This window comes from Pundamilia nyererei, unplaced genomic scaffold (genome assembly GCF_000239375.1).
Source record: "Pundamilia nyererei isolate P.nyererei 1_Seehausen unplaced genomic scaffold, PunNye1.0 scaffold00228, whole genome shotgun sequence".
In the NCBI taxonomy this organism is placed as follows: Eukaryota; Metazoa; Chordata; class Actinopteri; order Cichliformes; family Cichlidae; genus Pundamilia; species Pundamilia nyererei.
The window spans coordinates 315,194-330,037 of NW_005187629.1; the positions used below are offsets into that span (position 1 = coordinate 315,194).

The following is a 14,844-nucleotide window of genomic DNA, read 5'->3' on the forward strand; positions in this document are numbered from 1 at the left end:
GTGATAATATCGTATCGTGGGATGTATGGTGATTCCCACCTCTAAAATGCATGCTAATACTGAACATGATGTTTTATGCAGCAGCTGTCTGTTAGTTAGTGCACAACTATTCATTTTTCTTTCTGGATGCAAAAGCTGGAATCCAGCCTCACAGGCCATGATATGCTATGAATATGAAGATACTGACAGACAGCCAGTTTGTCTGACCTAACAGCAATAATGTTAAAACATGTCATGAATCACACTGACTGTAAATGTTTAGATAGTTTTTTTCTCACAGCATGTTTCATATATATGATTGGAACATGTTTGTGCAGCCTGTTTACTAAAACTACTGAATATATTTAGTCAAGTTTAAAGGTGTCACGTCAGTCGTCCTCAGCTCTGACCATCCTTCACTTCATGGTTAACGAATGTGTTTTTACCTTTGGAAGCACGCCTCGTTTTAGAGACACGTGCAGGGTTGTGTATTATCACTATACAGGGCTGATCAGGGGAGGAGCTCAGAGGAGGGGCGTGGATGCTAGGGACAGGATGAGATGAAGGTAACGATCCACCCATGAAGAGAGCGGCCGAAAGATAAAAGAAGAAGGTGGCAGGTGTTGTCGGCTGATTGTGCGTTTCCTCTAATCAACATGAAATGGTTAATGGGCTGATATGGACCGATAATAAAGGCCTTGTATTCCACTTTTCTGCTCACCTAAAACATATTTGTGTTGTTGCTTCGAGTGTTTTAAGTCACATTCAACAACGCACACCTACACACAGCACTTTCTAATAATCACACTCAAACTCTGACAATCACACCAAACTCTGGAATACAGATGGAGGGAACAAGCTGCTGGATGTCATCAGCCTGCACATGAAGGGGTCCGACCCCAGGTTTCCTCCACGGACTACGAATAATGACTAATGCAACCTGAAGCCAGAAACTCTCCCTGGATTGGACTAGTCACTGCGATGTCACCCACCGGTGAACCCACTCCACACAGGGAGGACTTTAGTCTGCTCAGCTTTTTAAAACCAAACGTCGTCAGCGCGTCACAATCCCGGGAACACGAACTGTGGATCTGAGGGACGCTGCACGCTCACTAGCTAACAACCTGTGATTTATAAGTCACATGTCTTTACTGAGGTCACAGAGCAAGACCGCAAAAGGTCACGTAAACCTCTGGTCACCAGTGAAGCTCCTGCTGGAAATGAGAAATAACTGGAGGTGTAAGGTGCATCGTAATCGTCTGCATTTCTCAGAAACAGATGCTATATCGCTCTTTTACACCCATTCTACGCCTGCAACTGATGCTAAATGTGAAAGTGGACATTTCAAGGCTGTCAGTTTAAAGTCTACGTTCCCGAATGAACACACAACTGGTGTTACTTTGGCACCAGCTCCAGAAACACATCGCTCACCTGACCTGTTAATTATGGTTTAGACGACTAAAACATAAAACTGAACAAGCGCTACACACCATTAAAATACTAAAAGAATAATTCCTTTCACACCAGCCAGTTGTATGTTGTTAAAATATAATCCACAAGGTGGCAGGCTTCGGTATCACAAAGCTCTGTACTACTGCTATTACTAGCATCAATGTAGCGTTGTAGTGCTGTGAAGGCATTTTTAGGAAGGTGCAGACTTTCACAGATCCATCCATAGAGCTCAGCGACGTGCATTTGGGCTTTACAGGTGAGCGTCTTATTTCATTATTGTGTCACACATCATGCTCACGGCCAACAGGCTTATAGGAAACCAGGGGAGCAACAGCATCTGCCAGTGTTAAAGAAAAAACCACAGCAGCGAACTTTTGAACATCAAAACGAGTAAATCACTGTAAGCGTCAGCACGCTGGAAACAGACATCTCGATAAAATTAATATGGACATATGGACACGTGTCATCCTGTTGAATGAACTGTCGTATAACAGAAACAGACTATAGCTTAAAGGTGACACTTCTTCTTTCTGCCAACCAAATCTTTCCTTCGCCTTTACCACACCCTTTATCTTTGTTCACCAGTGGAAATATGAACGCAAACACGCTGACATGGGTGCTCCTGTACACCTACCCTCCTAAGAGAGGCCTCAGAGTTCACAGTAACAGGATTTTCAGGGTGGACCCACTTAGCCGTGGGTCCACCCAGGTTGAGCCCTGGTGGGTAGGACGTTGGCGTTCCGTTGGGGTACTGCCACAGGATTGGGTACAGACCAAGTCCTGCAGCCCCGCTGTGAGCTTGGGCTAGAAGAGATGGCGAATGGTGGCCCTGGCCCTGAAACACACAGACGCATCTTTAGCTTTTCTTTAATGAGGGTAAAAAGACAAAGACACTACTCTTCTCCACAGTACAGGACTGCAGCACACAGGAGGCACACCTGTAGGTACTGCTGCTGGTGGGGCAGAGCAAGGTGACCCAGACCTCCCGGAGAGTCGAGTCGAGGGTGGAGAGATGCTGCAGGAGGGGCCATGGCTGGGAGCACAGTGGGAGGCAAAAGGTGTGGGTGAGGCAGGGCGGAGGTGTGAGCAGGAGCAAGGAGATGGGAAGCTGCGTGGGGGTGTGACGCAGGGGTAAGGCAGGGCGAGTGGGGGGAGTGCAACGCGTGCAGGTGGGGATGGAGATAGGCTGCCACGTGATTGGATGAGACTGTTGCAGAGGCGGAGTTCTCTGCGTCGGAGCGAACCAGAGCTGGGTCTCTGTAAACAGTGAAGGGCTCATTCTTCTTGATAATCAGCGGACTCTTTGTGCTGCTGCTCGTACTGACCGCGCCCGACTCTAGCCGCACTGGCTTGAAGCCAGACCGCGGAGGTTCTGCCAACTCGATTTTAACTGGCAAACGAGACGGTGGAGGCGGGGAAGTATCCGAGTACCTCAGCATTTTATGTTTAGATACCTCGGGGGAGGTGTTAGGTTTAGGTTTAGAGATGTCCGCCAGGCCTGCGTGGGCCTTAGCTTTGACGAGATCAGCTTGACTTGCGTTGGGGTAGGAGGGGCTCTGAGAGCTGTCGGGGCGGGATTTCTGCTTCAGGGAGTCCAGGTGAGCGGGGTTTGGGCTGGAGCTGATCTGAGGTTTAGATATGTCAGGGGGGAGCACCGTGTTCATCTTGTGGGGGGCTGGTTGCTGCTGAGGGTGCTTTCTTGTCTCTTCAGATAAAGAGGGACTCTTCATGCCAGCGTGGAACGACTGTAGTGTATGGTGCTGCTGCTGATGAAGATGATGGTGAGGAAGGACATTTTTCTCCTTTTCCACCAGCAACACATTTTCAGCTATAGATGTGACGGGCCTGGGAAAAAAGCACAGCAGGAAAAGTAAGAAGCAAGTTTGATGTTGACCATATTTGAAAGACTATAAAGTTAAACGCTGAGAGAAGTCCTCAGATCACCATGTGGTCCAGGGCAGGTTTCTGTGATTGCATTCAGTTACGATCCAGGACTGGGACACGTTTCTTTTTCAGTTTCAGATCCTCAGTCCACTTTGTCTAACCCTGACCCGACCAGGTCATTTTCCATCTATCCATGTACTTCCTGTTAGCCTAGTCACAGGTCTCTCCGAGTGTGACAGGAGAAACAGCAGGGTGCATCCTAAACATGCTGCTAGTCTATCTCAAGGCTACAAAAGGCGAGAGAAGGTGGGAACCTAACATTCATGTCTTTGCACTGGAGCCTACAGTAACCAGAAAGAGTCTACATGAATGGCAAGAACATCCAAACACAGAGGGGTCCTAGTGGGCTGCTCTATTTAACAGTGACATCCACCATCCAGTGCGCTGCCCAACATCTTGGCTAAGTGAGCAATACTTTTGGTACACAAAGCACACTGGAGGAATAAACACATACGTAAAGAATATATATTTATGCATACCAGGTAAAACAAAGTTCAGTATCTCCCTCAATCTGCAGGTTTTAGGGAATCACAAAGCCACAAATGTGCAGTAGCTAGGAGCCAGAGCAGGCCGCGATCACAGCTGTGCCAGATGTGGTTCTAGTTTTGATGACCATCCATTGTGTTTGCTAAACTTGTGTTGACTGCTAATATTTTAATATAAAAAAGTGTTTTACTCTCCTAAAATAGGCCCACAAATCCAGCAGTGGTTCAAACAGCACCGGGAATAATTCCAACTCCTGGTTTTGGAGTAAGGAAAAGGCCCTGGGAAAAGTAGTCCCACTCCACAGCTGGATCACCACCACATTAATGTTTTTACAGCCGCGGCTCAGGCACCACACCTACGGGATGAATTTCAATAGAATATGTCGCCTTGATCTCGAATTATCGCAGTCACCAGATTTTCAGAAACCTTGACCTCTGACCTTGAGATAACAGCTATTGTATCAATTTAAACTCGTACGTCGCTTCATTCTGTCGCAGGCGTCCATGTCGCTCGGGCGCCGTCCCAGCATCAGGTAAAAACACGTGAGCTGAAATATTTAAAACATTGTCTGCACTCACCTGATGACCTCAGAGGACGCAAACTCCAGCCTGCTGCTTACGCTCTTAGTCGCCGTAACGCCGCCTCCCAAGATGCCTTGATGCTGCACGGGAGGTTCCATCTCCGTCCTGCGGCCTCCCTCCGATGGCGAGGGAGACGGCGCTACAGGAGGCGAGGAGACGGGTGAAGGGTTGAGAGAGAGGTAAGGCGAAAGGGCCGTGGACTCGGCCTTTTCAGAAGCGAGCAGTGCCGACACAGCCTCTGAGCTCTCGCGGTGCACGGTGGCCTGGGCGTCATCTGTGATGTCAATCACACCGGCGCTGTGGAGGTGGGACAGCGACGGCGTCTGGGATCGAGACGACGCTAAAAGAAAACACAACAAAGTAAGAACACTGAAGCGTCGTCAGAGATGAGAAACTTGCAGCAGCTCACCTTTCACAGTGTTCTTGCTGTTCTCCAGAACGCCGCCCTGGACAACATCAGACATCAGCGGCGTCTGTTGCCGTGGAGACTGGGTGATCTGCGTTACGGCGACCAGTTCCTCGTCTTCCTTTGATAACATTTTGCTCGTTTCCTTCACTACGCTCTTTTTGACATCCTCTGTTGCTTGAAGCTCCGCCCATGGAGACAGGCGGCCAATGACAGACGAGGAATCGTTGGTCTCGGGTCCCTGCAGAAGCGGCTTCTCGTCCTCCTCCATTTTAGAAATGGCACTTGGTTTCACGTCGCTGCGAGTCTTTAGCTCGTTCTCAGAGTTGGGCTCTGAGGAGGAGGAAGAGGAGGAGGAGGAGGAAGATGAGGAGGTGGAGGAAGAAGATGAGCAAGAGGAGTGGGCGGCTCTCTTATTGTGAGGATTTTCTGAGTCGCTGCTCTCGGACAGATCGGATGTCATGTCGGTCTTCGGCTTCTTTGGACCCGCCTTCTTCTCATCTTCGTCACCTTTCCTGCGTTTGTTCGCAGACTGCTTCACCTTGGACTTGGGCTCTGAACAAACGACAAACAGGTGGGATCATTCTGCAGCTGTGTGAGACTCGTGGTAGATTTATTTTGGACAGATCGTCGTGTAGCTGGGTTCCTTTACAGACATTTGAAACATTTTCAGTATCACAAACAAAGGCAAGCTGCTGCTCAGACGTTAAGGAACGACACAAGAACACTTGCACAGTCACATAACACACACAACTTTCTGTTAATATGTTGGACTGTTCAATCGTCATGTCCACCCACCTGTTGTTAGGGGCTGTCAGAATGCACAGTTTTAATATTCAGCACTGGAGGTAAAACCTCAGTCTGACCATGACCGTAATCGCCGCAGAGCCAGTGAGAGGTTGGACTGGTTTAGCCACTAAACTGGGTCAGATCCACACACATGGGTGAGGCGCAAAAGTCAACTTTCCTGAACAGAAACCTACAAACTAAATATGATGGTGCATAATACATCTAACATCTAACGTCTGGTCCGAGTCTTACGTTAAGCTAACTTTTGCACAGCGACCAAAAATTGCTTCTTTTTTCCATAGGTTAGGTTAAGGTCATAGACTGTACATAAAAGATGGGGAAAGCCACCGTGACATCACATTCTGGTGAAGTCACTTTGTGAAAGGTGAGCATTTATGCTGTTGTGATTTCACTGAGACACAGGCATGATATTTGTTCTGTTTGACTCCATTTATTGTTCTCAATATGACATGAAACTGGGCTTTTTACCACAACCACTAACTGGAGTTTTAAGTGGCTTCCATGAAACGCCTTCACATGTGTGCATGTTTTAGCTCTCTTGTGATGAAACCCGACTCACCTCGCCCTGCGGCCTCTTCTCTTCGGTCCTTTTCCTCCTCTGGAACGCTGCTATCTGATCCCTTCCTCCTGGAAGGACGAGAGTTGCGCTGCTCTCTCTGCTCCCGCCCGCTGCCACCAGGCGAGTGGTGTAATTGGCTGGCCGGTTGCTGACTCTGCTGCGATTGGCTCAGTTGTTGGGAGGCCAGCATGCCCTGTGAGGCTTTAGAGTTGGGGCCTATTGATGTCATGATGGGGCGAGGGCTGTTAGCCTGGGCTCGTGTGTAATGACTCTGCAAGAATGAAAACAGAAATAAATAACAAATTCAATTTATGATCAGAATCTACAGAATCACAAACACAAGTCTGAGTTTACCCACCAGTACGTGCACCTCAACAACACCAGTAAAGCCTACATCAGATTCTATTGTCTGGTTTCACTGTTACGGCTGGCAGGCTGTATGCTGCACACAATCAAGCATTGGCTGACACATTTACACATGACATCAACAAACAAAAGAAGTAACTGGGCTACCATGGGTGTGAAGCAACTGTACAGATTATGAGGTAAGAAAGGAACACTGAAACAACTACTACAAACACACCGTTCTTCTATATGGTATCTATACGACAGTCAGACATGTATGACTGCTTGATATACTTCTGCAATTAATTTAAAACACGCCTGAGTTTAGCTTCAGTCAGAGGAACGTCCACAGACACGAACACTCCCTGCAACAGGCTGGAGTCATCAGGCTTTACTTTGTACTTTCTAGTTTCAGAGAATGTTCCTATTTATCACGTGGACAGGAACAAACCTCCATCTGTGCAGTGTTGAGGTTACCCGACAGGCTTTGGGTCCCAGTGACAGCACAGAAGCTTCTGGTAGACAGTAGCTATTATGCAGTTGCCTAGTTTAATATGTGAAATCATGTCAGTGAAGTTTAGACTACTTAACTTGGTGGGTGAAGATGCACAGCTAACACTATCAGTCTGCTGGGGGGTTGGTGTGAAAGAGCACAAAGTTAACAGCCCCGACTGCAACTGAGGGTCACTGCCTACCGTCATTCAAATGACCCACAGCAGACAGGAAGGACAATATTGCTATGATGCCCCCACAGCAGTGATGGAAGATGACACACGGATGACTGGAGCTGTCCTTAACTTGGGTTTTATAGGCTGCAGAGTGCAGGGCAGTGAGCTGATCTCAGGCTAGAGAGAGCTCATCAGTGACAGCATCACCAGCACATCCTGATACTGTGACTCTGGCACAGCAACAAAGACACTGTCATTCTGCTTCTTATGGTATATTAGGTAACGAGGTCCCAGAGCTGCAGAGAACATGAAGGTGCATTTGTCTGTAAAGTAGATGAAAACCTACAAACCAGTACGCCAGTATAGTAAAAGACAATGCTGCACCTGCTGATCTATTTCTGCTGAAGGTGTTCAGGGGTCTGCAGGCTGATAACCCCTGTCCCTGAAAGCACACCTGCTCAATACGATTTACTGTACGCATGCAGCAGACTACTATGCAACACAGCAGTCAGTGCAATTCACAAGATGTTTACAAGGAACTAAATTTGCTAAATGTCCAATTTGTATTTACAATAAACGAGCTGCATGTGATTATCTAGCTTTAGCTCTGCTTTGGAAAACGACATGTTTTTCATTATAGATGACAGTGATGCCGATCTGGCTACATTTGTGCTGCACGAGAACGTCACCATTTGTAAGTGAAATAAGTGAAATGAGGTCTTTAGGAGTTTTTTGTTTCCATCGCTGTGAAGGCTGACACCGAGGCCTCATTCACTTCCTGTTTGTGGCAGTGGGCGCTCCTTTCTCTCCCATTAGTCAGCGTTATCCTTAATTCCCAGCGTCAGCAGGTCAATGAAGTTGCCTCAGAGTGAGTCATTGAACTAAGCACCTATCCACTTTTCATGACCAACATGGGCCCGTGGTTATTTCCCTGTAATCACTAGAAGCTGACAAACATTCAGCGCCGTGTGGTCGATCTTAGTCTGTTCCTGTTAGCACAACTCCTACAGACTCTGACTGACATGTTGGAGGCTGCTGTGCCAGTGTGTTTATTCACTCTGTCCCGTTGCTGACCGTGAGAGGGACACGTGCTAAAGCGGTCAAACCGTGGCTTCGATAAGGACAGAACCTACAGCCAGGCACATGATGCACAGCACATTCAGTGTCTGTGAGAGGTAGTCCTTGAACCACGTGATCTAATCCTTGGTGAAAGGCATAGCAAAAAGCAACCCCACACTGCTGCACTGACCTCTGTGGTCACACACACCGTCACAGCTGGGAGCAGCTATATTACCCGGGGTGTGGCGGAGGCTAAAGCAGCCAGTAGATGGCGCTGTGAGAAGCACTTTGGCCTGGTTACTCTTTTAATGAACATGTGAAACGTTGCTGTCTTTGACTTCCATGAACACCGAGCACAGATTTAGGTTTAATGCAATCGGTGTTCACAGAAAACGTTTTAAACTGAATTAATGGCCGAATATTATACGTTTCAGATGATTTAGGCAGGTCAGCTATATTCATTTAACAAACACTGTCACAGAGTTTAATTTGTCTGCTTATTCGATTACTCCACGAGCAGTCCAAAAGACCAATGGAGTAAAACTATTGATAGTTGATGTGACCGAGTGCCTGCTGAGGCAGCCAGTAGTATTTAATAAAACCTGACTTACAGAAATGAACCTATAAGACTGAGAAGACAGATCAGTCTGCTTCCACTGAAGCTGATCACTGACCGTGTTTCCAGCTTCGTCCCAGTGTGTGACGCTGGCCCCAGACTGCATCTCAGTGCAGATGTGTGGAATTAGAGCTCCACTGCAGATACTCAGCGTGTTCTTTTATAAGTACCAAATGAAAACAGTAATCGCATCACGGCGCTTCACACTGTAAGTACAACCCTGGGCCTGAGTTAGATTTAGGGGTGTGTGAAAATGTTGAGCACAGAGGACGTCTGTCAGCTTTGTTCTACTGCAGAAAGTGTAGGACTGGAGGGTTGGGAGGTGGTGTAGCAGTGGGGGTTCTGGGGTACCTGAGTGCTGCCAGTGGTCCCGCCGGGTCTCCCTCCCGCCATCTTTAAAATGTCAACGACAACAGGAAAAAATAATAAAAAGAAAAATAACAAAATGAAATGAACACAAAGAAAATGTGGGACAAGGAGAAATGTTGTTATTGACTGCGGGACTGGCTAAGAGTTCAACGTTAGCTCCTTACACCAGCTTGCTTCAAACGAGTACGTGGCAACTTGACATTACATCACCACAGTTTAATGGTCACCTGCTGACACCGCAGGCACATTACACGGAGCCAAGAGGTGAGCGGAACAACAGAGCGCCTGAGTGTCTAACCTCTTAGGCGAGGTTCATAGAAACTTTTACGTTAAAGGCAAAGTTGGCAATTTAAAGATACGGTGAACACAGAAAATAAGGAAGGACATTGGTCAAACAGCTCTGTGGAAGATTCGGAGCCACAGCCCTGTTCAGGGAATGCTGAGGATAAGGATGACGACGCAGAGCGTTCAGAGATCTGTGTTGACCAATGTCTCTGACACGGACACATACACAGGAGGATGCAGATGATGCTGAGATTAGATGAAAAGCAGCAGCTGCTCGCTAACAGAAACAACACCAAAAGCCACGTGCTGGATGCATTCAGCTCGACAGTCATGAGTACACCAATCTTTTTATTCTACAGCTTTGTGTGTTTCGTCTCAACTCCACACCCTCATCAACTCAATATTTTGCATACAGTCCATCTTTATTCCTCATTTCTAATTTTTCGCTGAGTACCTACAGCACAGGTGACAGATAGTTTATCACTGTATGTCATATTTGCTTCTGTGTCCGTACTCACGTGGGCAGCGTTGCTGTTCTGACTGGATCGCGACCTGCGCCTGGAGGTAATGCCGATGTTTTCCCCTTTCAGCAAAGAGTGAACAACGTCATCCAGAAAGGTCATCTGGACCATGGATGGATCCACGTTCTGAGGCTCTAGCACCTGAGCACACACACCAGGTTCATTCGACACTCGTATCTTGGAGAATTCAAACGATATCAAATGATGAACAGATGCAAATGTAAACAACATCATTAGAGTATTTACGTTACTCTGCATGTACAGGTCTATAGCAAGAACAGAATATCTGCAGACTGCTAACCAACCATTACAGGTATCCTTCAGCCTCGGATACACCGAAACGGCCTCTGACCCTGAGGTGACTAAGATTCAAACACTTCTGAGACTGAGTAGATCCATCTATGCTATCAATCTGATTTCAGTGTAAATCAGTAACTGGGCGGTGTCAGATTCATGCCTGCTTTCATTGAAGGCTAACGGGAAAAGTCAAACTCCACTCCTTTTGCCTCTGTCTCTTAATAGCAGATGAAATCAGATGAAACGTCTGTAAATGATTATTCTTTTAAACACGATGAAGACAGAGGGGTGGCTGTGTCTCAGGTTAAGGTCACACGTCCCATCCTTTCGATCCATTTCACACAGTGTAAAACTACTTAAATAATAACATCACATAACTGTGTGCGAGTGCATCCACGTACCTGGTCATTCATAACGACCATGTTTCGACTGAAGAGGTCGTGATGTGTAATGATACCAGTGAACCACTGGGTGGCCGAGTCTTGTCTGTACACACGCACACGGTAGCCATTTAATGAGTAGGGACCTGCGAGCCACAGGAAACAGTTCCCACTGCAGTTATAGTCCCACTGCATGTTCCTTATACAACAACTATTACAGTAACGATGTCACTGACGTGGTGAGCTTTAGCAAAATAAGACGGCATGCTAAAATGCGACCACACAGTCCAAACAAAGACTTACCTTGCATAAAAATCTCCTGCACCTTCTGGTCTTTGAGCCAGCCTTTCACTTCTTCGTGGAGCTGAGGGTTGTCTCTTAACACTGGGCTTTGACTGTCCACCTCATCCTTAAAGACACCAACAAGTACCAGCAAATGATTAAACACGTGTTTGAGTCAAAGCCAGCTCAGAAACAACCAGACTGACACAGACGATGTTTCTCAGCTCCCGGTGCCACCGTGTTCATTTCAACTTCAAAAACTCGTTAGAATCTTTACATTTCTTTATTAACGTGACCACAAAAGTCCCAAATGTAAGAAAACAGAGTTATGTAAGCGAAGCCCACACGTCACAGTGTGTCAGAGCCTCCGTGTCCTTCTTGCACAGGCTGCTGCTAGCTCGTGGATCTTCTGCAAAGTCTAATCTAGACGTCTCTTCCTTGATGAATGGTTCACACCCTGTGCTCAGTCCAGACTGGGATCATCATACCGTACTTGCTGGAATGTGGGTGATGAAAAGATCCAATGATCCTTCTTTCCGGTTCTGGATTTTTCCGTCTGTAATAACAGACTGATTTTCCCTCTGCTAACATCCCTGCTTCCTCTGATGGATGTGTCGCTCGCACAGTATGTTGTGGGTTCAGATAAAAGCCTGGAATAATCTTCAGACACTTTTCCTGCTCAATTCAGTTCATATCTACAGAATAAAGGTTTTCACACTTCTTTTCTAATGCATTACATTTCAGTGTTTTATGATGTTTTCATGCATGTTCATACAGCAGTCGTGTCAACAAAAACGTGCCTTTTTGATCGTCTACATGAGCTTTAGCACAATGTACAGCAGCATTGTTGTTTAATGACTGAACATGAGGCTGTTAAAGGATTAAATACTAACTAATGCAGTCTCCTCCCTCAGTCCAGACTTCTGGGAAGGGTAGCAGTGCTTGTTTATTTGTGCAAAGGCCTGTCTTGGTAAAAGCTAAAGCAGAAACATGATAGAGCTAGCACGGGGAGCTGGACTCTGTGGGTGGAGTCAGCAGTAGTAACTACAATGACAGAAACTTGCACAGGAAAAAGGGTTTTAACGACCTTATTTTGGGGCACAGATACAAGCTCTTTGTTGTTGTTTTGTGCGTTCAGTTTATTTATATCCCGACGACCGCTGAAACTATTTATATAAAGCTGCAAACTGCTCGTCAAAGGTGGCTGTGAAGCAGATGGCAGTTACTTGCACACGTGTCATCCTTTGGTTGTCTCGGTAATCCTGTAAAAGCAGGTCATGTGTCAGCCGTCGTATCCTGCCCTGGCGCTCGCAGTCACCGCACACCTCCCAGGTGAGAAAAGTCGGGACCATCTCGCATCGCCGCTGGTTCTTTTTCTCTTCGTCACTTCAAGTCATCAAACATCATCAGAGCAAATCCCGCCCAGTGTGGACGCAGCATCTAAAGCGCCAGCATTACCACCATGGCTGAGACATCAGCGGATTCTCACCGCAGTGACTGAAAACATCTAAAAATCCAACTCCTGTCAAACTCTGATGATGTTTATAAAAAAACCAGATTCAGTCTGAAACTAGAAACCAGGAAAAAATGAAGTGTTTTTGAAAGACGTGATATTCATACAGCTGTGAAGCTCTACTGTCAGTGGCAGCGAGCCACAAATACCAGAAAGATTCACACACATATCCCTACATGACACCTTGTTGGAGTAGTTTCTTAGATCTAGTGTACTTGTTGTTTATTTTTAAATTATTTGCTGGCTTTATTTACAGACACAGTGAAGAGTGACAGGAAAGCAGAGTGAGAGAGGGGAAGGGCGGCCAAGGGCTGCAGCTCGCCGCTCTTCACCATCATACGGCCGCCCGCTCATCCCTCTGAGCCGACTCGTGTATTAATGAACACTTTGTACCACAAAGTGTTCGTTTTTACTCTTCTGTGACCTCGTTTTGACTTCACAGTATAAGGCCCTCACTCTGCACACTACTACGTGCTCTTTTATTCTTTATCCCTTCGCTGTAACACATTCAAAGTATCGATAATTACGTTTTTCTATGACAACAGATTTTCTGCTGTGACAGTAAAAAGGTAACAGGTATAAGACAGAGACATCACAGACACAAAGGGATGCTAAAAGACGACGAGTAACCAAACCACAGACACCACGCCGTCTCACAGCTCCGTGCAGCTCAGTCAGGAGCTTATGTGCACTACAGCTGACATGTTCCAGAATAAAACGGATTATTGGTGTTTCAATCAAATAAGACGAGTTGCTCCTTATCCTGGTGACGGGCCGAGACAGCTCAGTAGCTGCTCTGATCTCTGAGCGTTTTCTCATATATGAGATCATCTATAATCGTCTCTATTGTTAATTACTGTTTACAAAACTGTGAGATAAGAACTGGGTGTGAGCACCCGTCCGTGTACGTCTCCTCACAGATAAAGAGTGGCAGGAGTCAAAAAGACACAGAGGCAGGAAGTGAGGCCGCTTTCATTTCACCTTCTCTTTCATCTCCTTCCCCTCCCTCTCTGATCCTGCTGCAGTGCTCTACTTTCAAAACCTTTTTTAACTCCAAATTAAACCAGTGTAGCCTAAAAATAGCCCAGTGGAAAGCAGCGTGTCTCATATTCTAGAGTTTGTCCTTCTGATGACTAATGACCTCTGTTAATAGACTCCTCTAACTCGTAATCCATCCCAGTGAGCGCACACACTATTCTCTGTGTGTGAACAGCGGGGCTATGATGTTGCCTGGTTTGTTAGTCAGTATGAAGCTTCAAACCTGCAGTAATGTCAGTTTGAAACGATGTTCTGAAACTAACTCGAGTCCAGCAACAATTTGACTCCTTTTTCTGACGGCAGTCAAAACTGAATGAGTGACGTAAGCTGGCAAAGACGAGCAGACTTCCAAAGCTTTTGTTTTGTCAGATCTGAGTGCTGACTCTATACACGTGGTTTTACGGCGCTCTTACATACGATGCATCATAGTCTCCCACACAAGTCTCAGTCAGACACAGCAGGTGACTGTGCAACAGCACAGAGCAGCTTTTGTATTAGGAACACTGCAGGGCATAAAGCCAGAAACTTGCTCTGAGGCTGTCAGCTGAACACTATTAAAATGGGTGTGTCAGCTGCTTGCTGCCTTCCTCCCCCAACAGTCACATTCATGGAGGAAAACAAAGAAAACTTCTTAATTTTAAACACACAGAAGTGATCCTGCAATGTGAACAATACTGAACGTCCCCTCATGACACCATCAACGAGTCGGGCGGGCAGCAGCTTCCGTGAAACCCAATACTTGGTACTTTGTGGTTTCCAGCCACATCTCCATTGGATGTTGCTGCTGAGCTCCTAAACCCCATATCCCCTTCATCAGACTCGACTTTTCAAAGTGAATTTACACTTAACAGAAGGAAACTGTGTTTGGTCGGCTCTATTATTAACAGATGAATCTGTATTTGGTGCTCTAGTAATAAATTGGGGCAGCGGGACAGCATCTGTTCTGTGGTTTATATGACTCGGCTGTTTTGATACTGGACTGATAAGCATGCTATGTGGTTAGCAGTTGCCTCCTAAGCTTGCTCCTGTCCACTGTGTTTGTGCTGTTGAAGCATTTTAGGAGCATTTAATGAACACATGAAGTAAAGTTCTACTCTGCTGTACGTGAGAGTAACAGAGAGCATCTCTGCAGAAAGGTGGAGCGACAGATCTGAAACAGTGTGTGCATCGTTTGGTCAGATTGGTGAGTCAGCACTAACAGTTTTATTATCTGGCTGCTGCTCTTCAGCTTCAGACCACAATTTTCTAGTAACA

The 14,844-nt window shown here is 46.4% G+C and overlaps 1 protein-coding gene across 1 annotated transcript in view; it reads right to left on the reverse strand.

The window, feature by feature from the left end:
• jmjd1cb (jumonji domain containing 1Cb) overlaps positions 1-14,844 on the reverse strand; it is a 121,183-nt gene that overhangs the window by 18,209 nt on the left and 88,130 nt on the right. The window contains exons 4-11 of the mRNA XM_013914829.1: positions 11,061-11,166; positions 10,779-10,903; positions 10,078-10,221; positions 6,218-6,488; positions 4,852-5,403; positions 4,440-4,782; positions 2,370-3,276; positions 2,066-2,266 (exon numbers count right to left, since the gene is read on the reverse strand). Of these exons, the coding sequence (XP_013770283.1) occupies positions 2,066-2,266; positions 2,370-3,276; positions 4,440-4,782; positions 4,852-5,403; positions 6,218-6,488; positions 10,078-10,221; positions 10,779-10,903; positions 11,061-11,166 (2,649 nt within the window). The remainder of the gene's footprint in view (positions 1-2,065; positions 2,267-2,369; positions 3,277-4,439; positions 4,783-4,851; positions 5,404-6,217; positions 6,489-10,077; positions 10,222-10,778; positions 10,904-11,060; positions 11,167-14,844) is intronic.